The sequence below is a fragment of the Lipophrys pholis genome, assembly GCF_963383615.2.
Source record: "Lipophrys pholis genome assembly, chromosome: 23".
NCBI classification, from domain to species: domain Eukaryota; kingdom Metazoa; phylum Chordata; class Actinopteri; order Blenniiformes; family Blenniidae; genus Lipophrys; species Lipophrys pholis.
In genome coordinates this window covers 5,441,368-5,466,599 of record NC_137645.1, presented here as the reverse complement: position 1 = coordinate 5,466,599, position 25,232 = coordinate 5,441,368, and the positions used below count along the sequence as shown (strand labels likewise).

The following is a 25,232-nucleotide window of genomic DNA, read 5'->3' as shown; positions in this document are numbered from 1 at the left end:
ATTTACTTTTGGGGGAATTAATTATAAGATCTATAATCTTTCTGTGAGAACAGGCAGCATCAGCTGCTACACCATGTTAATCCCACCTAAATCTTAGTTCAGATATTCAAGCTATCTGAGATAACCACCATGACTGCATGAATATTGCAGATCAAAACATGTAGCTCATCTCACCCACTTAAAATTATTTTTTATTCTGTAATTGACAACTAAATAAAATACATTTCTATTGTGCTTTTCACAACTTACCTTCAAAAAGTGTTTCTGGTGGCTGGCTAATCAATGTCGATTCACTTGTTTATTTGTTATTATCTGCACTTAGATTTGTTTTGTGGTAATTCTGGCAAAATGTCAATACAAATCAAAAAAACATCAGTCTTTATTCTACAGTATAAAATACACTTTAACCAGATATGATTTTCACATCTCAATGTTGACCACTTTGGATAAAGAAACAAAAAAATTACAGGGCAAATCAGAACATAAGATGATATCGGCAGGTCTACTTTGACTTCATGTCAACTTTTCATGGCCATGGCAGAAGGTGCTGTATCAAATCCAGAACGTTAAGACAAACACACAATTCCATTGTAAATCGGTTCCTTGTCCATTGCAATTGTGTTTGCACTCACAATCTGCTGTTCCAATGTCTCTGGTTCTCTTTATCCAGCTGGGTGAGACTTGATACTCTGTTTTATCACATTTCCAGTCACTTTTCTCTAAGAGTGCAGTTTGTGTCCTATTGGGGAGGATTTTATGTTGTTTTTTTTCTGGATGATGTGGGTTGGTAAGGAGAGGGATTCCGTGTGTTGGGTGACTTCAGTTCAAAAAAACAACACACTAACAGCTGCATCAGGTGACATTCAGTGAGGCAATATTATTCAGGAGAAATGTTTCTTCGGGTCCCTGCAGAAGATTTCATTGTAGTGGATCTCTGTAGTGAAATGCTGAAAATACTGTGTGATATGGTGCGACCAAACAACAGCAACAATCACATTATTTGCAGGCTGCGGTTCATACAAAGCCAAAGACCCGTTACAAAAATGGAACATCTAACATTTTTAATGCACAGTTGTGGTAACTGAAGCACAGGTAATGAAAAGCAATCCAACATTTTAACTTGGTTAAAGATTGACAATTTAAAGTCTGCTGTCAAACACAAAAAAACATGAAGCCACAAAGATGTGTACATGACTGGTTACACACCTCCACCAGTGTGAGTTTGACAGTCTATGAACTGCAATTACACATCATCCAAAACATGTGAAACACAACTGAGACTCCATTTTTATTTCCTAATAAAAAGGCTACACATATAATGATGAGACGGGAACAGTGAGTGAGGATTAAAGTAACACTTTGAGATGTCTCCATCTCTCTCTCTGTCTCTCTCTCTCCGTCTCTCTCTCCGTCTCTCTCTCCGTCTCTCTCTCCGTCTCTCTCTCCGTCTCTCAGGACACACACACCTCTGCCTGAGCTGCTGTGTTTATCTTACTACCACCACCTTCAGCCACCTCGGCAGGTGGCGCTGGCCCACTGTCTGTCCTCTCCGGAGCCACAGCCTGACCGGCCATAGTCCTTCTGAAGAGCCGCATGCTCATCTGCAGCAGCTCGCTGTCCACCACGGGCGTTGTGGGGTACTGCTTGGTGAGACCCTAATGAGACCAAACAGACCAGTTAAGAGATTGAAACATGTTGCTCTCAGTGTGATCAGCAGAGGAAAAAAATGACATCCACCTTCTCGTTTTTCAGCAACTGCCGGCGGATGGCAAAGTCCCTGCGGGCACACAGGGCCTTGCAGCAGGGCCCCAGGTTGCTGAGTAAGCCGGCCCTCTCCACCCGTCTGTTGAGGGCCGCCATGTTTAGGGCCCCCAGGTCATGCTCAAAGAGCTTGTCAGCATCTGGAATTACAGCGTGGATAGAAAGGATCAGAAATGATTTAATATCATATTGAGGTTTTACAGATCTTAACACAGGGAATCAAATCTCACCAACCAGCGCTGTGTGAAATCTTTTTAATTTAATTGACATTACACTTGTGGAGTTTGATGTTTAAAACCCCTCCCAAAAAATACTCTTAACCCAAGTCTGCTGTGACGTGTATTGAAACAAACAAAAACAACATCCTGTAGTTGCGTTTTGGTCTGAAGGTGTAGCGTACCTTTGGGGTCATCCAGCTCAGACTTGCACACCTCTCTGACTTTCTCCAGCAGTTCAGGGCCAGCAAGTCGCTTGGAGATGCCCGCTCGAAGGAGCACTGCTCCCGGGGTGAAACGGAGCAGTGCTGCCCCCGCTGTCCGGGGCTCCTGCTTCTGTTTGGGCATCAGGCTGGACCAGTCTACATCAATGACATCCAGAGGACCTGGACGCACAAGGCAGGTCATGTTAAATAGTTCCAGATGAAAACAAATAACTCCATCTTAAATGTGATAGTACCTGTAATTTTCTCCTCCTCTTGCTGATCCTCTTTTTTCTGACTATCGGCCAAAATCTCATCCAGCTCGTCATCACTGATTGGTTCGTACTCCTCGCCAACAGACGCGACCGACTGACTATCTTCTTCTTTCCCATCGTCATCTCCTGTGAACGCAGCACAACAGAAAACGCTCTCATTTAAAGAATGTCGACAGGAAAACTATGGAAATTGCAGTGGTTTGTCTTTTCCAACCATCAATGCTGTCCGACTTCTCGGGCTCACGCTGTTCTACGAGATGATGGCTGTTGCTCTGTTTCTCCATCTCTGCAGGAGTGAAGGCTTCTCGAGGCAGCAGAGGCTCATAGTCGCTCCTATCCTGCCTCATGTCTCCTCTTCCCTGGGCCCTCGAGTCCACATGGGGCGGCAGGTCCATCAGCATCATCCTGTCCCTCTCTCTCTCGTTGCCTCGTTCGCCCCGGTCCCGCTCTCTGTCTCGCTCATGCTGCTGGAGGAGACCCTCGGGGATGTGACGGTCCCTGTCCCTCATGTCCCGCTCCCTCAGGAGAGGTTCTCGGCCAGGACGCATCAGCAGGGGCTCCCGTCCACGGCTGGGCCACTCCCTGGGCTCGGGCTCCCAGTCCCTCTGCTGCTGCAGGGGCTGCTGCAAGAGGGGTGGCTGCTGTGGCGGCGGCGGCGGCGGTGGCTGCTGCTGCTGGGGTCGCAGGTCCTTCCGCTCACGCTCTCTGTCGCGCTCGAACGGCTCACGCTCCCTCTCTCGCTCGCGGCTGTCGTAGGAGCCGGCTCGGGACCTGGACCTGGCCTGCCGCTCCGAGTCGGGAGAGCTGCGTCTGGAGCTGTGGCTGCGGGAGTCCTGCCGGTCTGCAAAGTAGCAAGTGTGTCAGAAAGGTTAGAACTTTGTGCTCACCAACTTACATCAGTACTGACGTCATGCTCTGGGTTTCTGGGTGGGTTTACCTGACGATGTGCTGCGGCTCGGCTCGCCTCTCCTCAGCTGGTCGATTCGAGACTTCCTCTCGGCTCCGGGAGGATCGCTCACCACTGGCCTCTCGCTCTCCCTCCCTCGTTCCCGGTCCCGTGAGTTGGTGCCTGGCAGGCGGCCCCGGCGCGACCTGGAGCCCTGGAGGTCCTCGCGATGTGCCGACTCATTGGAGGGTGAGCGCAGGCGGCGGGATGATGTGCGGCTCTGGTTGCTGCCCATGCTGCTGCTGCGCCCCGGCTCCGGTGGGGGTTTGCGGAGCAGCGGCTGGGACATGAGTGGCGGTGGGGTCTTCGTCTGCAGCAGTATGGGGGGTTCCTGCAAGAGCAAAGGGGCAATGGGGGTTGGATTGCAGCGCTCTCTGTCCCTGCCCATCCTGGGGCCACCGCCTCTTCTCAGTGGTTCAGCAGGGGGCCGCTCAGCAGGGAATGGGGGGGCTTGCGTTTCTAGAGGACCTCCTCGGTCGGTGACCTCCTCATCTGACCAGTCACTGAAATTATCCGTTGTGGGTAGCGAGGAGGGTTTGGTGTTGCCTCCAGGGCCGCAGTGATCAGGCCTCATGGAGGGTGGCGGTGTCCGAGGGCCTCTCTTCCTTTTACTGTGGGGTTGGTGGGTCAAGGTCTCCTCCTCGGAAACGTCAGATTCTCCTCGTGAACGTTTCCTCTTCCGGTCCAGTGCCTTCTTCTTCACTCCTTTCCTGGGGGAGTGGAGAGGTGGCAGCCCCTCTGCAGCCGCCGCTGGTGGAGGCTCGGGGTTGAACAGTTCCCCGGCTACGACCAAACCGTTGCCACCGGCCACCTCCTCATCTTTACGACCCTTTTTCAAGCCTTTCCTCTGTGACTTTGTTTTCTTTTTCCCCTCCTCGTGGGATTGGGAGCTGGCAGTGTCTCTGTCGTCGCTCACGGCGGCAGTGGTTGAAGCAGGAGGCGGGGTGGTGTCTCGCTGGTCTCGGCCTCGGCTGTGGGAGTCGGGCAGGATGTCCGAGAGGTGCTCCGCACGGCGGTCGCCCCCTCGGCTTCGCTCCACGCCTCGGAGCTCCAGGTCTTCATGGCGGCTGCGTGTGTCCCGTTTGTCTCCAGCCCCCCTCCGCTCCTCCTCCTTCCAGTGGGCGGCCTTGTCGTCAGAGGCGGTGGCCCGTGGCGGCGACCGTAACAAGGGGTCCTGTGGCCGCACCACCTGACTCAGAAGACGGTGTTTGTCTCCATCTGCACAAACACACAGCACAGACTCGAGTCATCCTAAAGGACGCTGGGAGACGAGGACGTCATTCAATTTACCAGATTTAATGAAATACTTTTGAAGTATATTTGTGGTCAACAATCAATACTTTTTGCCTCATTTGCATTAGTACAATTCAGGAAAACAGAAGAAAAGTAAATTCAGTTAAATCAGAAATAAATTGGGATCTAAGATGCTTTACATGGTGTGTCTGCATTATAAAAGAGGTGTATTCCCCTTCAAACACGAGTGTGTCCTTTCAAAAAGATTTTCCCTACTGTCAGATGGAGGCGGACACACTGGGCTGGGGAGGAGGGGCTGTGGGTGGAGCTTGGCCTGCCCTCGGCCAATCGGGCGCTCACTTTTGTCTTCACCACTGTTATAGCCGTCGCTGTCTGCGGGGCTGAGATCTCGTGCGGTGCGTTTAGGTGACTGTCGGGGGCTCGGGCTGTTCTCCACCCGGGCTCTCTTACGACTGCAGAGATGAAACAGCAAAAAAGTTAAATTTTCAAATCAAGTAAAGTTAAAAAAAGAAAATCGGGGGGAAATAAAGGGAAATGAAGTCAAATATTTAAAAGAGTCAAAAAGTGAAATATATTTACATGTTCTCAATAAATAAAAAGTAAATATCAACAGAAAAAATGTATTTGAATAGACTGAATTCTAAATGTTTATCTGATTAATAAACATTCAAGAACATACAAAAAAATGTCATTATGATAAAAACTTAAAACAAAGTGGAAAAAAATTTGAAAAATGTGCAAACGCCATATTATAAAAGGACATGGTGAGAAATATCGACATACAATCTTAGTAATTAAATGAAGAATATAGTGAAAAGTGAGTGATTTCTCTGCCCCGCTGCAGGATTACTGTGATGCACCTTGAAAACGAAGCATGACGTCACAGACACTCACCTCAGCTTGCGATCGTCCCTGACGTCTCGAACCGGTTGCTCATCTCTGGGTTCCTCTCTCCTCTCTCGCCTCTCCTCCCTCCCCCTCTCCCTTTCCTCCCACTCTCGCTGCCTCTCTCGCTCCCTCTCTCGCTCCCGCTGCTCCCTCTCCCTCTCCCTCTCCCGCTCACGCTCCCTTTCCCTCTCCTTCCTCTCCCTCTCTCTTTCCTCGCGCTCCCTCTCCCTCTCCCTCTCTCGCTCCCGTTCACGCTCTCGCTCCCTGGCCCGCTCTCGCTCCCTCTCTGCCTCCCTCTCCTTTTCTCTCTCCCGCTCTCTGTCCTTCTCCTTCTCGCGCTCTCTCTCCCGCTCCCTGTCTCGGTCCCGCTCCCGGGTCCTGTCATCCCGCCTGTCCTCAGCTCGGTCAGTCCTACGATCATCCCTTCTCTCCTCCCGCTCCGACTCCTCCGACCTCCCCTGATGTCTGTTTGGGGACGCTCCTCTTTGGTCTGGAAACAAAACAAACCAACCACAAATCAGTTTGTGGTCTTCGACACTTCATAGTGTCTGTTCAGATCATACTCCAACCTCTGTCTCTGTTGTCTCTCCGATCCCGCTCTCCATGCCCTCCTCGCCTGTCGTAGGAAGAGTCTCTGGCCTGCTCACCTCTCCTGTCGCTCTCGTAACGATCTCGATCTGAGCCCCTCTCGGAGCTCCTCTCTGCGCTGCGTTCACGTGCAGCGCTGCTGCGGGACTCCCAGGTGTCGTGGGAGTCCAGCTGGGAGCTGCGGGAGTTTCTGTTTGAGCCTGATGTGGGAAAAAAAAAAAGAGGAAAGTTTACTCTTTACTCACAGATGCATGGAGACTAATAGGAGTTCTGTAGGACTGCAGAATCAGTTCTTGCCTTTCTCAGACGCTTCGTTGGCACGTCCTCTTCCTCGCCCATTCCTGTCTGCTCGGTCCGTCCTCACATCGGTACGACCTCCTTCCTCACGCCCGTGACCCCGTCCATAGCTCCTGTCATCCTGAGCCGCCTCCTCCTTTCTGTGGGAGTCTGTTCTGTCCCGGTCTTTCTCTCGTTCTCTGTCTTTCTCCCTCTCCCTGTCTCGGTCTCGCTCGCGGTCTCGCCGCTCCAGCGACTCACGACTGGAGCGGGTGTCTGTCCGGCTGTCTCTGGACTCCTTCACGTCGCGGCTGTCACGGAACTCGCGGATTGTTTCCCTCCCTCGGTCACGAGCATCTCTGCTTTCCCGGTCATCTCGTGAAGACGCCTGTTCCGAGTCGTAGTCACGGTCGTCGCGGACGCCGTCTTTGTCTCTTTTGCTGCGGCTGTCTGTTCACGGAGAAAACACAAAGTTTGTTAAATTTCAAACAGCTCAAAAAACTGCCCGTCCTAAGTTACATAAAAATCCAGATGTAGTCATTAAATAAGAAAATACCATCTCTACGCTCATATCTGCGATCCTGGGCAGGTGGGCTCCTCTCTCGCTCGCCTCGACTCCTCTCTCTGCCCCTGGAGTGGCGCCGGCTGGGGCTCGACCTGTCCGATCGCCTGGGGGGTGAGGAGGGTTCGTGGGAGGGGGCAGGTGAGCGGGAGCGTCGGGAGCTTGGGGGCGAGGAGGTGGAGGCCTGCGCCGTGGAGCTGCGGCGGTAGGCAGGAGAAGAGGAGCGCCGCCGCCGGGGGGACGGCGAGTGTCTCTGGGTGGAGGAACCCGAGTGGGAGGACGGGGAGTGGTGGCGGGGTGGAGTGGGGGTGTGCTGGTGGCGTGGTGGGGACGGTGACCTGTGGTCGCAAGATGGTGAAAAATGGTAAATATTTCCTCAAGATGTTTGATTAAACAGCATTTTCAGGGCTGGAGGTCCACTGGAGCCACTGTCACAAGCTAACCTTTGGGGTGAGGAAGCGAATGCGGCGCTCTTGTGAGACGACACTTTCGGAGAGACGGATTTCTTCCTGGCTGGGGGCGATGCCCCCCTGGAGGCAAACGGCACGCTGCCTGACCGCTCCTCTGACGTCACTGACCTTTTGGCCTTGTGGGAACTGTCCGATCGATCCCTACAAACGAATCAGCAATGGAGATAAGTTGTAGATGTGGACAGAGAGGAACTGGAGCACTAGGCTTCCATTGCTCACGTTGTACCTGCGTTTCTCTTTCTTCTCTTTATGCTTCTCCATGTCTCGTCCTCGATCTTTTCCCTCCTTCTGCTTCTCCACAGACTTCTCCTTGTTTTTGTGTTTTCCTTTGTGCTTCTTCCCGATCACCGGGAGGTCCAGAGGAATTGGTGGAGGAGGACTCGGGGTACGGGGCCCTTTCTTCTTACTGTGACCCCCCTTTGAGGATCTGTTCACAATAAACCTTCAGCATGACTCTCAGTGAAACAATATCTTAAATGTATAATTATGAGGTTCATACATTTTTTAAATTATTTGAAATTAGTGGAATCAGCGTTACAAAGATATACAGCTGCTTAAAGTCCTCATGGGTGCAGCATGCAAGATTTGGATTATTACACACAAAACTTGCCACACTGAGAAGGTGTTCGTACCTGGTTGTCTCGGAGGCCGGTGAGGACACCGACGCCTTCTTCTCTTTCTTCCCGGAGCCCGCCCCTTTGATTCCACTCTTGTGTTTTGGGGGGGTGCTGGATTTTCTGGATGATGGTGAGTCTTTGGAGCTCAACTGCTCAGGGGAGGCCTGAGAGACACAAGAACATTTTAATCAGCCATAGATAATACATAGACATGTATTTGCTAGATTGAATACTCCCAAGTATAAAAGCTAGGGTTGAAAAATGAGTCACCACAGTTTAACTTACCTTTGGCAAAGCTGTACTTCTGGATTTTGTGGGAGTCTCGTCTTTCTTAATGACGATCTCTTCTCTCTTATCCAAGTTCTCCTGCTCCAGTTTCATCAGTTCACGCTGAATCTTCTGGCGCTTCATCTCCAGGGATAACTCGTAATCGTAGTCTCCGATGTCCGAGTCTGAAAATCAAACAGAATCAGGACAAGAAAGAAGGCTTGTTAATTAAAAATTAACCATTCACAAGTTATCTGTGACATAAAACTAAGGAAAAGGGATGGAACCTTCACGGTTTGTTTCCCACTCTATGGGCTCTTCTTCGCTGGCTGGGGTTCGCTCTTTTGTGATTTTAATGTCCTCCTTTTCCCGGTGTCGACCTCTGGAGGACTCTCTCTGCTACAGAAAAATACAAACACGTGTCAATCATATGTTCACCTGCTCTTGCGTTTCCTAATTTAACACTAGATTGAATTATCTGAACATTCTGATAACCAGCAGTCATTTCTATGTCCACCTTCAACATGTTAAAACTGAGACTAGAAAAGCAGAGGACTCACTCTGACTGTGGGGGATGTGGGCTCGTCTAGGTCTCGTTTCAAGTTTTCTGGGTCAACATCTTGTCTTTTATTCTTCATCCTCTCCCGTAGATCACCTGTGGGTCTCTCGGCTGACCTGTAAAATGAAGAAACAAGAATGACTGTCAGTTCGAAAACAATCGTTTTTGTAGAAGCAGCTGTAAGTCTTGAACCGTCTTACCGGCTGAAGCTAAATCCTTTGCCTCGCGGCTGACTTCCATGTGTGTAGCGACAAGTGTTGCCGTAACTGCAATTACCGGTCTTCAGCCAATTTCTGCAGTGACTCTGAAAGACAAAGAAAGTGATTCCAATAAACAACAGGCAGTGAATTTGCAGAAAATGCCTGACACAGGTGTCTTTAAGACGGGACTCTTTGAATATATTCATGGTGGGAGCTCTCAGAGGTACGTACATCAGCAGCATTACTCCCAGTGCTGGGCCCGAGCCTTTCAAACACACTCGGCCTGCGGGAGGGGACGGCGGGGTTGGCGGTACTGCTGGTTGTGGTGCTGCTGCTGCTGTCAGATATGGTTTTTGAATTCTCCACTGTTACCTTCCGCCTGATCTTGGACATTCTGCAGGACTTAAGAAGAGAAAACAAAAAAAAAGAAAAAAAAAAAGAAAAGGTTAATGGAAAGACCGTGTCTGATCAAATAGGGACCAAACAGAATCCCTCAGATATGGTGGATTTATTTATGTAGGCCATTTAAAGATAAATTCACGAGAATTTAAAAGCTTTACCAGGATCTACAACATTTACACTAATATATTTGGCTTAATCTCAACTTGAGGCGATCTGTATTGATAAATCCATAGGCAGGGTCACAATGGCAAGATGAAAGTGAGCCTTACAAATGTAATAAGGTTTGAAATCATCGACTCCTCGTTTAAACAGAACTCATTCATTCATTCAGTCACACTCTGCTACAGATTTTAACACTTTCAAGCGTCGGAAAAACTCAATAAATGAAACAGCTGGCAGTCCACCATAACAAATCCGACCCAAAACATAAACATATGTAGATATAACGGTGCGCTCTCTGCAGCAGCTCTTGGCTAACTTCGACCAAGCAGCACTGCAGGCGAGCTCCAAGTGAGCTCAGGCCACCTGCTGATTTTCACACTTTAATTCAAGTTTCTGCTGTGTGCAGCAGATTTATGAGCATAAAAGACACGCAACGATCTGCAGGTTACCCAGAGTTGTTCACAGCCCAGCATGCCTCGGACTGGATAAGATGCTAACAATGCTAACAGTGAGCGCGAGGCCTTCAGCCTTCTCCAGCTGCGATTCTGGCCTCAGGCAGACACAAGCTCGGCCTTACCCAGGATAAAGTATCGGTGTCGCATCTACTTTATTCCGGTAAAAAGGAGTCAGCACTTGTAGAAATAACAAGGCTTGAATTATTCTTTAAAATCACAAAGTGCTGTGTGAGCCGTCATATTGGCGGAGTGCGCGTCATACGTCCCCCTCTTCTTCCCTGGTAGTTAAGGTTGTTCAATGTTGCGTAATTACATCGCAGCGCCAAATCCGAACTGCGGCGATGCTTGGTACTGTTATTTCCTTTCGTTAATTCAACAGTTTTATTTGTAATATTAAGTTTCCAAAGTAGTGATACAAAAACAACATTGAAACTTGATGAGACTGTTTGAAAAAGGCTCAGATCAATCATATCAACAAGTACAGGGATTAAGACCTGAGGTGAATTTATATGGGTGCCTATAACACTGTAATGGCTGTGCCGGATAATTATAAGATTTGATTATTGGAGAAATTGGTGGGATGTGGAATTGTACATGTGTTTTATGTGTGTAGGTATACAAGTATGTATTTCTAGATAGGTGTGTGTAAACTTGGACATAGATTATTTTGTATATATGTACAGTTTCATAAAAATCTCGATTCATTTATATAGATTATTTACAAGGAGTTTGTATATAAATGAGTATGTATGTGTATGCGTGTGTATGCTGGCACATACGTAAATATGTTCAAATTAGTGTCAATAGATTTTTTTCTTTTCGGAGATATATGCCTTTTGCATCCTTGTTTTGACACGTGTAGAATAAATTAATAATAAAAAACTATTTCATTGATAAAATATTACTAACAATTTTAATTTAATATTTTTAATCCAAAGGAATACAGTAATTTTTCATAACACTGGAAAAACGCCAAGGAATTTCCTTAAATCTTATATTTAGTCAGCATTCCCTAATTATTTTTTAAATTGAGATTATAGTGATGTGTTTAATTTGCAGCTATATAAATGAAATTCATGTTCGATTCAACGTTTTATTCAGAGACAAACAGGTGAAATAAATAGAGGTCACGATTGTTGTCACAGTAACTACTGCAGTCATCGTCAGCACTGTAACATCTCAGCACACAACACATTTACATCAGTCAGCTAAATAGATAAATTAGAGCTATGACTGAAATCCTGGATTACACAGCTCACATTACTGTGTTGTTCTTTCAGCAATTGAGTCATTTGCAGGCGAAGGATAGGAGTTTTCTCACCCCGTGGCACATCTCCATGAGACTTATGTTGATTTTCTGTACAAATCATCTTGTGTGGATTCGACCAGGTTGTGTAGAAAAGAACAAGTGTTACAAATCATAGTCAGAGTAAAAACACTAATATAAAAAATAAGACACCATTTCACAGTAAGTTGTGATCCTGACATAATAAAAAAACAACTGTTTTCCAGACTTGTATTGCTTTGCCTTTGGTCCTAACATGGGGAGATCACTGAGTTATCTCACTGCTATTGTCAATCGATGAAATGCAGACAGGGTGTGGCGTCTCTCTGAAATGTCTCAAACTCCAGGTAGAACTTCATGCAAGCAGGACAATCGTAGGGGGAGAAATTAAAAGACATGACAGGAAGTGATGAAATTGTGCCGATTGTGACCTTTATGGCTTCAGTTTTTTTGGTCAGTTGTCCTGGATTCGCTGAGGGATGCTGGGCTGGTCCACATTTTGGCACACAGGTCACGGTGAAGGTCAAAAGCGATTGGAAGGAATGACTGGCGGTGTGAAGTGTAAAACGACACTTTGTTATTTGGTCTTTTTAGGAGTCAGAAAGTGTTGTCATCTGGGATGGTGTGACGTGCAATGGCCTCAGAGGTTCGTCTCATCCCATGTTGGGTCGTTCATGTTCTTCAACACTCTCCTGATGATCCTCTCCAGCTCCTTTCTCGCCCGCTGCTCCTCCTCTAGTGTCCTCTTCATCCTCTTGTTGTCCTGTCAAAAGAACAGATGGTAATAACTGTAATAATTTACTTTCAGAATGGACAATCATATCACAATAAGGTCCACAAATCCAGTTTGGTACCTTATAACAGCTGAATTTGAGGAGATCTGGTGAGGAATAATGAAAACAGACCTGCTTGAGCTCCTGAACTTCATCTTTGAGACTGTACACAGTGTCCACCAGACTTCTACAGAAACAGAACAGAACATTATAACTTAAACAAACCAACAACCTTGATCGCTTACTTCCACTAGTTCTTCATTTCCCTTTAAAATTACTGTATGATTCTAATACACTGTATTTATGGTGTCCTATGATTATAATACATCACCTCTCCTCTACTACAGTCTGTCCGTTGCTCCTGGTTTCCTCCACAATGATCTTCTCCTCCTCTGGGAACAGCATCTGGACGTCCTTCCTGCTCGAGCCTGGCCACACACACCACATCATCAGTTATTAATACACAATCTACGTGAAGCACAAAAACACAATACAAACACATGCAGTTGACACATGATACACACGAGACAATTTCCTAATTAATTTGTGAGAATAAACACACGTTTACATACAAAGACAGTGCATACCTCGGGGAACAAAAACATGTGAAATGACAGGATTGGTTGGAAATGAAGCTGTACACATTCATTTCTAGCTGTAAACTGACTGCTTTGCTTTCATGCTTGTGGTTTGTGAAACCGATGTCTTACGAGAAAACGAGGCAGTCCTGTAACTATGGGCAGTCCAGACACTGTCATAATCCGAGTCCTCTGATTGGTCAGAACTTGTCAGGTTGCCAGGAGGACCAGCAACATTGAGGCTGGTGTCAGCGAGCACATGGTTGTGCATGAGGTCAGTTCCTTGCCAGGCTTTCGAGAACCACGACATAACCCGCAATAAATAATGTTTGGAGAGGAGAGGGGGTGCAAATCATATTTGGGAAAGGATGAAGGGTTTAAACAAACCATTGAGAAGGAGTGAGCGGTAAACGGTTAAAAAAAAGAGAAATAATTTCAAAGAAAAACAAACCACAGCATGTTAATGGAATAAAGTGATAATTGGGAGGATGAGGAAAGCCGATGTGAGACATAAAAAGAAGAGGAGAGAGGAAAAACATCGTTAGAGCAGAAGAAAGCAGACACCGGTTAGCGGTCAGACGGGTAGGCTGGATGTGTGTACGATGAGCTCACACACACAAGTGTACTCACTTGAATTGAGGGTTTGTCGCGTCTTGGCACTGGTACAATAAGCTTCAATTACTTTGAGGATTTGAGCATCCTCTTCTAGAGCTGCAGTACCTATCACACGAGGATAGACTCATTAGGACACGATCGAGGGGAAAGAGCCAACAACTCCATGAGCAACACTTTTCACCTTTGATCATTTCAGTGAACTCAACCAGCAGATTAAACTGCTGCTGTGTTGTAACTCACTCTTTCTGGCAGTGAAATCCTCCTCCGATGGTTTCCTGTCCGGTTTCCTCTTTGGGAGCAGCTTCTTCATGTTCTTTGGACTCTTACTCATATCCTTCAAAGACAGATAATACTTGCTCAGGTTCTCTGACCATGTGGCTGGATTCAGACAGATACCGTTTTTAGTTTCTGGCCAGCAGGGGATGACAAAGTGAACACTGAGAAGATGCCGCGTTTAAGTAAGAAAAGAAGTCAAAGTCCTTTGAAGCAGCTCAATATAAAGTACCTCCTTGTAGCAGAGAGCAGCTGAAGGCCGGAGTGGAGGTGCAGGGCGGAGGCAGCTCAAACTCCAGGGTTTGGGAGTACTCGGAGGCTCCAGGGGGGCCCACATGGGGCTGCTATTAATTCCTATCCCGTATGAGGAGGGGTGAGGAAGAGTGTGGTAGGCACTGCCATTGTTTCCTCCCCGAGACTCGGAGTGTCTGGAGGGAGTGAAGGGCTGAGAGGGCAGCTAAAGGGGCAAGACAGACCACAGAGGAGTGAGGATGACGAAGATCATCGCAGGAAAAGGTAAAAGGTAAAAGGATGACAGTGGAAACATGGAGACCCACCGTTTGACACACGGACGGAGGCTTGTGTGTGTGTCCACCCTGGTTGTGTGTGTGTTTGGTGAGGAGGTCGAGCCAGTCCTGCAGGTTGTGCTGACTGCTACAAGCCACCTGCATCCGCTCGCACTGTCCACCTGTGCAGCAACACACACCAACACGGGTTTTAAAGTACAGACGAATACACACACATCACATAAACACACAAGAAAAACCTGAGGTTTCATGAATTCCAAATAGGGCGTGAGCTGACCGGATATTTCAAAAGCATTCTTCAAATTTTCTCCATCTTCTAGTCTGGAGATGAGCATTCCTGATAACGGCACTTTCCCCTTCAAACACGAAGGGAAGCGCAGCGTTAGAGCAACACAATACAAATCACTCGTTCAAAAACGAAGAGAGAGAGAGAGAGATCTGAATGCTACCTGGTAGATGAATCCGCTCATTCTGAGGCTGGCGGAGAGCAGCAGCAGGGTGTGAGGGAAGAGGACAAGGTAGCGTTCATTCGCCTCCTGAAAGACAGAATAATTTTCACAACCGTCACTTTTTCCGCTCTAAACTCCTGAGGCAAGTTGTTTTTATTGTGGTCGCACCTGACAGTTCTGTGTGACAACCATGGCCTGGGACATGTGCAGAACCTGACCGAGAGAGCTGATATCTTCTCCCTCCCAGTTTCTGATTGGCTCAGATAAAATCTGCAGCTCCAGGTCTTTCTTCTTCCTCACCTCCTGACACTGAGCCTGAATATACACAGAGGCAACCATATGTGCACAACATATACACAAAAGAAGTCTCATTTAATGCTTCAATAAATCGCATTTAAATCAAATCTTGAAAGTAATAATGTGATAGATGGAAGTGAGTCTTACTGCCAGGGTCTTAAAAGCTGCCATGGAAGTGTGAAGGTCCGCTCTGTCAGGATGCTGGTCCTAAAACACATAGAAGGTATCTAAAATGAGCCTGTTAGTACATTGTTGTAATTCAAACCAGCGCCCAGCCATACCTCCATGTGTCTGTCCAGCTCTTTCAGCAGTGTTGGGTATCTCTCCAGTCTGGTGAAGGGCTTACTCAGACTCGTGGTCAGGGTCAAGATCCCAGGATTGGAAGCCCCTTTGGACTCCATGTATTCCCCCAACTCCTCACTGTCATGTAATTCAAGAGATTTATTGTTACATGCAACAGCAGGTAAATACAGCTAGGAATAACAAGAGGTCGACATGCGTGCATTTAGTTTAAATGCATGCACACACCGTTTTGTACCTGTGTTGTGTGAGTACACCGACAGCAGAGGGGTGATTGGAGCAGTAGGCTATATAGATGATCTTCATCTGGGGCATGAGATTCAGGAAGAAACCTCCGATCCTCTGCTGGCTCTCAGGGAGTCTATGAGGAGTATGACAACATTATATTGGAAAAAACATGAAAAAAATAAGGAATATAATACCTAGAAAGGCAGAAATCATCATTCAATAATATTTATTGCAGACGCCTGAGGACTGATGGACTGAAACCACTTGTAAGACTAATTATTTCCACTAGATGTCACTATTGGTAAAGTAGCTGCATACATGGACATGTAGGTTTGAATAGCTTCAAGAAGCTCTATTGTTAGTTACACTGCATGTTGATTGAAGAAATGTTTGTGGTTCTGGTGCACATGTCAAAGAATGAAAGGACAAAGGTTAAAAAGAAACAATACAATCATTTAGTTACTGTTTAGTATGAACTGACTTTGTATGCTCCTCCAACGACTGCACCAACATCTGCTGGAACGTGGATATCTCCTCCAGATTTCCCTGAATGTGACTGATGTCAACACTGCTGAGTCTGCAAGACAGAGGAGAGGAGAGGAGAGGAGGAGGAGGAGGAGGAGGAGGAGGAAAAGAGAAGGGAGCATATTGAAACTCTGATGTGATGTTCCCTTCGCCTGCAAAATCAAAGTGTAAAAATAACTCCACCTGTCTGTGGGATGGAGGGAGCGAAGGTAAGACCCCAGCAGACTCTGCAGCTCCCGTGAATATTCACTCTCTGCTTCCAGGATGTTCTGCAGGACCTGACAGAGTGTCGATGTAAAAAGTAGACGTTTAAAGCCGTTTGTAGGTGAGGACTTTATTTCTTCTCACCAACTGAGCGGCTCTGAGCTTCAGAGCGGTCAGACAAAGAAATCACACCAGTGAAAATATGAAAGCTGGCAGATGGAAATGAGTCTATGGGGAAAAGCCTTTTTCAGTGGGAGATGTATTTTGTAATAAGCTAATGGAGGAACTTATCAAGCCCTCTGGGAGCTGTAACGCCGGCTCTGGCTCTCCCAGGCTCTCATTGCACACGGGCTAATTGACTAATCGCATCACGACATCACAGAGCACAGACGAATGAGGTTTCTGCTAATGAATTGAACGTTGGACGAGTAAAGCCTGTCTCCAGTCAAGTTTGAAGACATAACAACGGAGTCAAATTATTTAATGGCGACATGGAGGAAGCCAACGTTTTGAAACACAAAGGCTAAAGCTGCAAACCTCAGCTCTTCCCTGACTGCTTCAGGGGACATTTTTAGAAAACTTTTAACTTGTTTTATCTGCCTTCCTCTCTGGGAACACTCTCCACTGCAGGCACAGTCTCTGACTCAGGTGCCTCCGACCAGCGACGGACCGTCGAGAGACTCTGTGGCAGCTTGCTGCATTAATAAAACACACGCAAACACTCACACCGGCAGCAGCCGACCCCGGGGCAAGGCTGCCCCAGAAACCACTGGAATGGAAGGAATAACCTACATTACATGTGCTGCACTCTCTGGCACACAGACAGCACACACAGGGGCGCTACGCAGCCTCCACAAACCACCACATGCCTACACACACACACACACACACACATGGACCACTGCACACTCACTATCAGACTCGTGGATGAAAACTAATTGATCGTGACTAGGTTAGCTCCAGCTCCAGGAGATGAGATGGAAAGCAAACAATAACATTATTTCTCGCTATTGAAACATTGAAATTTGATGAGAAGTTTTCATTTTAAATTCTAATCGTCTCAGTTCAGTTTCTTAAGATGACGCTCACCACATTGTAGTAGGTCTTACTGATGATGCTGGTGTCAAAGCCTTTGGGGGGACTTTTCAGCGTCCCACACTTGGACTTGTCTGTTGTTTTATCTGAAAACAGAAAAAGTGAGCCGGTTTGATTAGATAGTATTGTGTTTGCAGTTTGACTTTGCTTGGTTACCAACACAATCGCCAAGTGACTTCATACATGTGATAACATTGTGAAACACTTCCCTGTTGAAGCGTCTGTGAATTTGTTCGATAAAACATTATTGAAAATGACCGATGCCTATGCGGACCACATGAGAGGCAAACTGCATGTTACGCTGGGAAAGGAGCAAAAATCAAAAGACATCAAACATTGAATCTGGAAAAAGCTGTCTCGGTTCCACAGCAGGACATAGAAAAATCTCATTATGTGCGCGGAAATCGTGTCCATTGCAGTGTGCAGGATAAGATTTAATTAACTGTTACAAGTGAGTGACTCAACAAAGTCATTTCACTGTCATGGCTGCTGTCGCCCACATTTAATGTCGTTGCTTTGCCGGCATTAGAACAGCAGTTGTTTTCTGCCTTGAGCTGTAAGTCAGGAAGCTGCTTTTTAAACAGCAGCCCTGGAATTTCCCGTCTTTGTGTGCTTGTGAAACGCTCTTCCTCATTTCCTGTCTATTCTCCTCCGAAAGCAGCACAGCGGACATGAACAATCTAATAAGGACGGGCAGACGTGACTTGGACAAGGACACGCTGTATCCAAGCTTGGATGAAATGGATGAAATCAAGAACAAATGGGAAAACCATAGTATTACCAATATGAAAAGAATTTAAAATCCATTTAAACAATGATATTATTATTTTTATACTATAAAGTAACGATCCAAGAGGTCTGTGCTGAAACAAAAACACACTGATGCTACACACAAATCCACAAAAGCTCCACCCACCGCTTCCTTTCAGCTCCCGGACGTAGTTACTGGGGAACCAGCCCGCCTTGCCGTTCAGCGAGCCCTCCCACCAGCCCCCGTCCTCCTGCCTGCTCACACTGATGATGTCCCCCTTGGAGAAAGAGAGCTCGTCCTCATTGGTCTGCTGGAAGGGAAAGCGTGCCTTGACCAGACACTGGCCGCCGCCGCCCTCCGACATGTCCTGAGAACAGAGAGCAGACAGAAGTTCTACGCCTCCATGCTTCACGGGGATCTCTGGAGTTGTAGAGACTGACACTCACCAGGCTGCGGTACTGAGGCTGCAGGAGTTTTGAGGAGCGACACTGAGTGTTCAAAGAGTCAAATGACTTGATCCTTGATGACGAGGGCTGTGGCACACAAACGGAGTCTCCAGGATCACAGATGTCGGCAACTGCAACAAGTCACATCTTTCTTAAACTCACAAAATGTCCCAAACACATGTCGCAAAATACGGCCAATCTATGTACACACACACACACACATGTGTGGGCAACTTAGAATCACCAAATAAAGCATGCTTTATGACTGTGGGAGGAATCGGAAGAAAACCCCTCCCAGGATCAGTTAAAACATGCCACTTCCACACGAACAGGGTGGTGAGATGAGCAGGATGACAACAAGATGAACACATGACGGCCTCACCTTCAGTAGCTTTGTTAAGAGCAACCAGGCAGTTTAACACCTTGGTGAAGTTCAGGCCCTGCAGCAGGTCGTTGACCTCAAAAGGCTTTAAGAAAAGAAACAGCATAGATATTAGAATAGTAATGGTGCCTGGAAACGTTGAACACAATGCTGCCTTCCTTGAATAGCAGCGCTTGTATCTGCTGCAGATTGTGATGAAGTGCGGCAGCCTTTTAAAAAAAGAACTGTGTGAGAAACCTGGTTTTGGTTGTTTGGTGAGGGGTTTACAGCTCGTTCTGACTGCAGTCTGGAGCAGGATTACTCAAAGTCTGAGCTCCCCCCCTCTGTAATCTCCCCATCACACATGGACACTCACAGCTACAACGGACAGACGTCTGAAGCTCCTAATCTTGTGTATCCAACACAAAGCCTGAAGTCTTTGCTCTGGAAGTGTGAAGGTCGAGCGATCGGACGACGTAAAAGTCAAGCGCACTTGGTTTGATTTATACACACAGACTGATTAGTAGTCACATCAGTTAATACACATGTTCACCTTTCTGTCTGGCACTGGGCCAACGCACAAACTCAGTCTGCTTCGTCCGCTCCTGCAGTAGAACTGCATCATGTGGACTTTCACTGGAGGTAACACAACGCAACGTAACAATGGAAGTGATCAATAATTAAATCTGAGACGCCGTTACAGAACACATATTAGACCGTCGTGAGACAGGTTAGTTTTACCCTACTGATGATGTGTTGTTGCAATAGTAATCCTGCTACAGAACACATAAGTAAATCAGTCGTTACTAATGGAGTGAACTGCATTTGATATAGAAAGAGTGACCAACATCCTGGATTTTCATTCTTCTTGTTAATGAAATGGATGAAATGAAACTAAATGGTGATGCAATGCCTGCAGCAGTAACTGATAAAAAAAAAGTGAGAGTAACAAATTCCCTTAACTTCTCCTGAATGAAGCAGTGACCATGAGATGCACACACACACTTACAGCATGCTCAAAACAAAGCCTGCGATTGGTCCAACAGCTTACCTGATTACAGGGCGCACTTGATTTACTGCTGCAGCACAGGCGTCTAAATGCTACAAATCAATATCCACGCAGATTAAAGTCGACCAATAGCTGAGGATTGACTCATGGAGGTGACTGTAATCTGATTAAATGTGTAGTTCTTGTTAATTGTGGTCGGTATCGCTCCGCGCTTGTCGCCCAGTCTGTGACGGGTGCAGTGTGACTCGCCCTCGGCTTGTCCGACGACTGTCTGGAAGAATCGCTCAGTCACACTGCTAGTAATGAAGAGCTTGGCTTCCAGCAACGCGGCTGACATGCTTCTACTCAACCTGATTGGAAAGTCCACTGGCGGCCAGGCGCGCCGCATTACATCAGCCCACTCCTCCGCGCTCCCTCATTTCATTTATTCAAACTCCCTCCATCGCTCATTTACTGAGGAATCAAGAGCCAAGCTCCTCCGTCACGACTGCGGCCCGAGTCCAGAGCCAAACCTCGTTAAACGTCTATAACTGTGTTACGCAATCTGCTCCTCTCCATTAGGATCCCGTAGCTTTTTCCACAGACATGATCAATAAGTACATGTGTGTGTGTTGTGTGTGTTTATCGTCGCTCCCAGTGGGGAAGGCTCTCACTTGGCTTGACCTCGACTTGTGCAAACACAGGCACTGTACATGCACACACCCCGAGATGTGCGTTAGAGTCAGGGGGAAGAGAAACAACTTTTAAAGTTTACTTTTGTTTTCTTGAAGAATCTAATCTGGGTCATTAAACATTCACGGTGCTGCTGAAAAAGGTAATAGAAAACTGGATTTAATAACCGGTCGAAGGTCCTTTGGTGGCAATAAACTGAAGCCAGCTCTTCGCTGATCGGAGCGGTGCAACATCACAGAGCAATATTGTTGGAAGGTAATAGCTCTCTGAGCTCACATCACCTCTGTTGGATTCAGTTCTGGGTTTCCACCGGCTCGCTCCAAAAGGTGGACTTCCTTTGTATTGAACTTATTCTGTCGTGGATTTACTTACATTGTTAAACCTATTGCCCTGTTCTGTTAGCATCTTTGCATATTCAATGAGAGAACATTAAAGATCACTGTGTAGATAATCATCTCAAACAACCTGCCAAAGTGAAAGTTGACTATTCTGTGCGATCTCAAGCTGAGGCCCATTAGTGCATCTACTCCACCCACTTAAAAACCACCGCCAAATGTGAAAAGTGTGCCCAGGCTTATCTCTGCACTTGTTTCCATAACTACAAACGTAGCAGCAGGCAGTCAGACAGAACCACAACCCTGCAGCTTCATATACGTCCTCTGAGAACAGACTGAGATGAGCCTATTTTGGACTGCTTCGAATGTGTTACTCTGCCTCGTTTAACAACTGAAACCTGAGTAAATATCACAGCTTGAAGGTATTCACCATGAGAGGAGCGGATCTTTATAACACTAAACTTTCTGAAAAAGCCACATTCATGTGGTTACAGTGTTGTGAAAATGATCAAGTCTTCAATTCACCACCAAGCAGAAGCATTTTACAAACAGAAAAACCATTATTTTACTCCTATACTGATGTACAAATTGAATCAGTTTTTGCAACTTTCCCACTATCTTTGGTCAATTTAATGACGTTACAGCACTACTGCTTTTGATAGTTTGAATAGAAATCAATAAATGTAGATATAAATAAATATTAAGTGTTGCTTAAATGCAAAATATGTTAAAAAAAAAAAAAAGGTAATCTACTATGCAATGGTGAGCATACGCTTTGCAGTTTAGATTAATTGAAAGGAAAAACACCTTTTAACACTTATTTTTGACAAAGAAAACATGCTAAATAAAAGAATAAACGTTGTTCCCCCGTTACATAATGTAACTACAATCAGAAGAAATTCTGTGTTTTTACAGCATTAGTGATGTTGGGTTTGGTTATAGCAGGTAAGAAAGGGGTAAACCTGAAAGAATGTTCACTTGTGAGCTGAACTGCAATTACATAGATGCGTTTGAAATAGACTTTCCCACTAATATTTGAAAGAAAACCAACAAAGAGGGACAGAAACCAATACCACTGCACACATTAAAAAGTTAAAATAAAAATACAACTATTGAGGATTTAAATGAAAACCGAAGTATATTTAAACTCTAAAACCAGAAATAGACATGCTGCAGTGCATCATAATAGATTGTAAAACGATTTATGAGCTGAAATATAATATATATTCAAAGCTTTGCAGTTAATTTTCGAATAGAAACTCTACATGTTAAGAAGCACAACCAAATATCTTTATCATGCATTCATGTCTGTATGCTTTAGGGTGTTTACATGTCTGTTATAACCTTTTCTGGCTGATTGTGAAGACGTACAGGGTAATAATGCACAGCTACAGACGCATTACCTCACTATTTAAACTTCTGATGAACCCTTAGAAATAAGTGGATAAAGACGTCACTCATGATTTAGGGTATAAATAAGTTTTAGACGGGGATTTAATCAGTAAGTACGACTGTGTTGGGATAGATCAGACTGCTTTAGCGGGTCTATGGTGGAAAAGGTGAATTAATGAATGCATCATTGAGGTGTGTGTGTGTGCGTGCGTGTGTGTGTGTGTGTGTGTGTGTGTGTGTGTGTGTGTGTGTGTGTGTGTGCGTGTACTCACCTCTACACCGAAAGCCCCGCAGCCTTTAATAAACTCGCCAATGTTCCGCTGACTGTCGCTGTCGCTGCTCGGCTCCTGGACAAACTGTACAGCAAAAGTCAGCAAACTACATCCAAACATTCATTTTGAATCAGATGAAGTCCGGACTGTGGCTGTTTTGACAGTTTTTGGAGAGAAAACAAGCTTTTTTCCAGGCGTTGTTTGTGCACTTGACACTTGCTGCTTTACGCTGTCAAGTGAGATGCGATTACTTTTCCGGTCTGACCTTTTAAAAATAAAACTAAAGCCGATCAATTGCGTCTCAATTGTGATTTAAAAAATATTACTTAAACTTAAGTTGTTTTTGTATAGCACACCTTTTTGACCAATCATTTTCCAGATCACTCTTTAAAAAAATTGGCACCTCTGGAAAAAAAAGGTAAAAATGTTCATTGTTCACCCATCACCCGGAGGAAACGCACACACACGGAAAAAACATGCAAACATCACACACAAAGGCCCGGGTGGGTACTCGAACCCACGACTTTCTCGCTGTGAGGCGAAAGCGCTAACCACTGCACCTCATATTTAACCTCACTAAAAGCAAAATACACATTTCTCATGGGGGCAAAATAAATTGGCAATCTGTACAGAATTTCAACACAGATTTGTAAACATATTAATTTGGGAAAAAGTGGTACAAAAATGATCAGTAGCCGACTACACTGTGGTCTGTTTACAACTATCAAACATTGAAAAAACAACAGAGGAAATGTATGAACAATTGGAGCAACAGGCTCATTTAAAACGATGAGAACATTTGAATGGAGCTAAATCTGTAATGATGATGATGATGAAGAAGATAATAATATAATCTCGTCGTGCTTTTATTCTGATGGCCTCCCACCCTGTGCCGACTTCACACTGAGACTTTGAGCAGGTTTTACAATCTCCCAGGGAGGCTGATAAGCCTCAGGAGGACGTGACGCGCACAGGTTCATGGTCTTTTGTTTATAAGTGCGGGCGCGTGCGTGTGCGCGCGCACGTCAGGGAGAGGGGGATTTACCCGATTTACTCCACAGCAGCATGTTTCATTTAAAATCAAGTCACTTTATATAAGGATTCTTACAAAAGTAAACAGATGAAACTAAAATTGAATTGTTTAAATCATGAACAGTTATGAAAAATGGAACCTACTGTGGCGATGGGAATACATTTCACGAGAAGGAAATGAATTAGAAAAAACAAACTTGAGTTATTTGTTCCCTACTTGAGGTGTGTTTTAATGCATGCAGACACTGACTTTGTCCAGCGTCCCGGGTCGCAGCCGCTCCAGCAGCCTGCACAGCACCGCTCCATCCTGCAGGGACGTCTGCAGGAAAGCCTCCGGATCCGAGATGCTCTTCTTGGGGGAGTCCAGGACCCCCAGTGTGATGAGCCACGTAACCGTCTGCTCGGCTGAATTCATTCCTCAAAAACACACTAAAACAACACCGTGCCTCTCCTTTCTGTTTCTTTTTTCCTCCCCTCCACAGCTAATTAAGTCATTCCAACCAGATGATCCGGGCTGGAGCCTCACGTTGTGTTCCAGCTCAGGCAGGAGAAAAAAATCCAAGTGGAAGTGAGGAATAAGCTTGTTCCTTCCTTTCAACAGATTTGCATTGTCTCGCTCTCTCTCTCTCTCCTCTCGGAAGAGGATGTTGGCTTCACCTTTGCTCCTGCACAACTGGAGCAGAAAGCATCACCACTGTCAAAGCAGCTGTAGCAACACAACACTTCCTGTTAGAAATGTCACACTAAAGCACCACCCACACTGACACAACCTCAACATGCAGAACATCTCTAATAATTACTCCATGGTGTTGATATTTACAGTAATAGATGTTAGAGTGAGTTCAATGAATAAAGTATATCCTAGAAATGTGCTGCCAGTAGAGTGAGGACTAGTATTTTGAAGGGAGAGACACTTTACTTCCGCTTTCAGAGCGCGTGCCCTGGATGAAGATGACAGCTTCTCATGCAGGACTGTCCCATTGATGAACTGCAGACTCTCAACAATGTATAAAAATACACATATGAAATTGAATTCACATTCAAAGATTTTCCCCAGAGATTAATAATATGATTCTGATGACAATGACAACGACGACGACGACGACAACAGCAACAGCAACAACAACAACAACAACAACAACAACAACAACAACAACAACAACAACAACAACAACAACAACAACAACAACAAGCCCCATTCATCAAGTGTCATCGTCCTTTAAATATTTTCAGGTTTTCTTCATTTAAAGTCTATTCAGCTATTACAATTAATGCAGCTTTAGGAGCGTGTTTAATTTTTAAAATGAATATATGTATCAGGTAAAAGTATATTTGTCTGTTGACAAGGTGTAAACAGAATCCAGTTGTAGTCCAGATTATAGTTTCATGGAGAGAGTAACTCTTTTTTTTTTTTTTTTTTGCAGGGAAAAAAAAAATCTCATGGAGGCATCAGTTCTGCTAATGTACTTTATTCAATGAACCATAACTGTGGTGTTAAGTCGATCTCTTCCTGTCACGGAGGCCTGGGACATTATTAATTCATCGACTGGGAAAACCTTTTATCATCGCATGTGTCAACTGAGGCTTTGTCACCCCCTGTTGGGCAGTTTAGCGCAGAGATTCCCCAAAACTGCACAAAGTTGTAAATTCCTTCCTTTTTGTGTGTTTTTTGTTTTGTTTTAACTCCGACCATGTGAGTGAGGAAAGACAAAT

At 45.7% G+C, this 25,232-nt stretch overlaps 2 protein-coding genes across 3 annotated transcripts; both read right to left on the bottom strand.

The window, feature by feature from the left end:
• Positions 1-362: 362 nt before the first annotated feature.
• Positions 363-10,380, bottom strand: zc3h13 (zinc finger CCCH-type containing 13). Its single transcript, XM_080493375.1, has 20 exons — positions 10,223-10,380; positions 9,313-9,483; positions 9,082-9,185; positions 8,883-8,997; positions 8,610-8,721; positions 8,341-8,507; positions 8,071-8,219; positions 7,665-7,865; positions 7,412-7,579; positions 6,963-7,306; positions 6,428-6,856; positions 6,112-6,330; positions 5,549-6,032; positions 4,910-5,106; positions 3,392-4,618; positions 2,669-3,295; positions 2,437-2,580; positions 2,162-2,362; positions 1,738-1,901; positions 363-1,655 (listed from the first exon to the last, which is right to left on the bottom strand). Exons 2-20 carry the CDS (start codon positions 9,472-9,474, stop codon positions 1,452-1,454), a joined length of 5,418 nt encoding a protein of 1,805 aa, XP_080349501.1. The 5' UTR covers positions 9,475-9,483; positions 10,223-10,380; the 3' UTR covers positions 363-1,451.
• A 796-nt stretch (positions 10,381-11,176) lies between these two features.
• LOC308127518 (rho guanine nucleotide exchange factor 7-like) lies at positions 11,177-24,223 on the bottom strand. 2 transcript variants are annotated; one of them, XM_080492620.1, is made up of 22 exons: positions 23,770-24,223; positions 22,488-22,571; positions 18,829-18,913; positions 18,447-18,577; positions 18,166-18,367; positions 17,244-17,335; positions 16,134-16,228; positions 15,907-16,002; positions 15,436-15,558; positions 15,179-15,317; positions 15,045-15,104; positions 14,769-14,915; positions 14,601-14,687; positions 14,429-14,507; positions 14,182-14,312; positions 13,857-14,081; positions 13,592-13,685; positions 13,367-13,456; positions 12,869-13,027; positions 12,490-12,586; positions 12,291-12,345; positions 11,177-12,148 (listed from the first exon to the last, which is right to left on the bottom strand). In XM_080492620.1, the coding sequence occupies exons 1-22, from the start codon at positions 23,932-23,934 to the stop codon at positions 12,026-12,028; spliced, it is 2,559 nt and encodes an 852-aa protein (XP_080348746.1). In that variant the 5' UTR covers positions 23,935-24,223; the 3' UTR covers positions 11,177-12,025. The 2 variants fall into 2 exon arrangements, with proteins under 2 accessions (XP_080348746.1, XP_080348747.1); XM_080492621.1 differs by lacking the exon at positions 12,869-13,027 and having other exon boundaries at positions 11,182-12,148.
• Between the last annotated feature and the right edge of the window lie 1,009 nt (positions 24,224-25,232).

What these genes read in the sequence shown, in the direction of transcription:
- zc3h13 (XM_080493375.1), bottom strand. Translation starts at nt 9,474, where the DNA reads ATGTCCAAGATCAGGCGGAAGGTAACAGTGGAGAATTCAAAAACCATA. An exon ending in CCACATCCCCCACAGTCAGA is followed by an intron (nt 8,722 to 8,882) that starts GTGAGTCCTCTG and finishes ATTTTTCTGTAG; the next exon opens with CAGAGAGAGTCCTCCAGAGG. An exon ending in TGAGCTGGATGACCCCAAAG is followed by an intron (nt 1,902 to 2,161) that starts GTACGCTACACC and finishes CTGTAATTCCAG; the next exon opens with ATGCTGACAAGCTCTTTGAG.
- LOC308127518 (XM_080492620.1), bottom strand. Translation starts at nt 23,934, where the DNA reads ATGAATTCAGCCGAGCAGACGGTTACGTGGCTCATCACACTGGGGGTC. An exon ending in AGCCTCAGTACCGCAGCCTG is followed by an intron (nt 18,368 to 18,446) that starts GTGAGTGTCAGT and finishes CTCTGTTCTCAG; the next exon opens with GACATGTCGGAGGGCGGCGG. An exon ending in TTGTCACACAGAACTGTCAG is followed by an intron (nt 14,688 to 14,768) that starts GTGCGACCACAA and finishes TCTGTCTTTCAG; the next exon opens with GAGGCGAATGAACGCTACCT.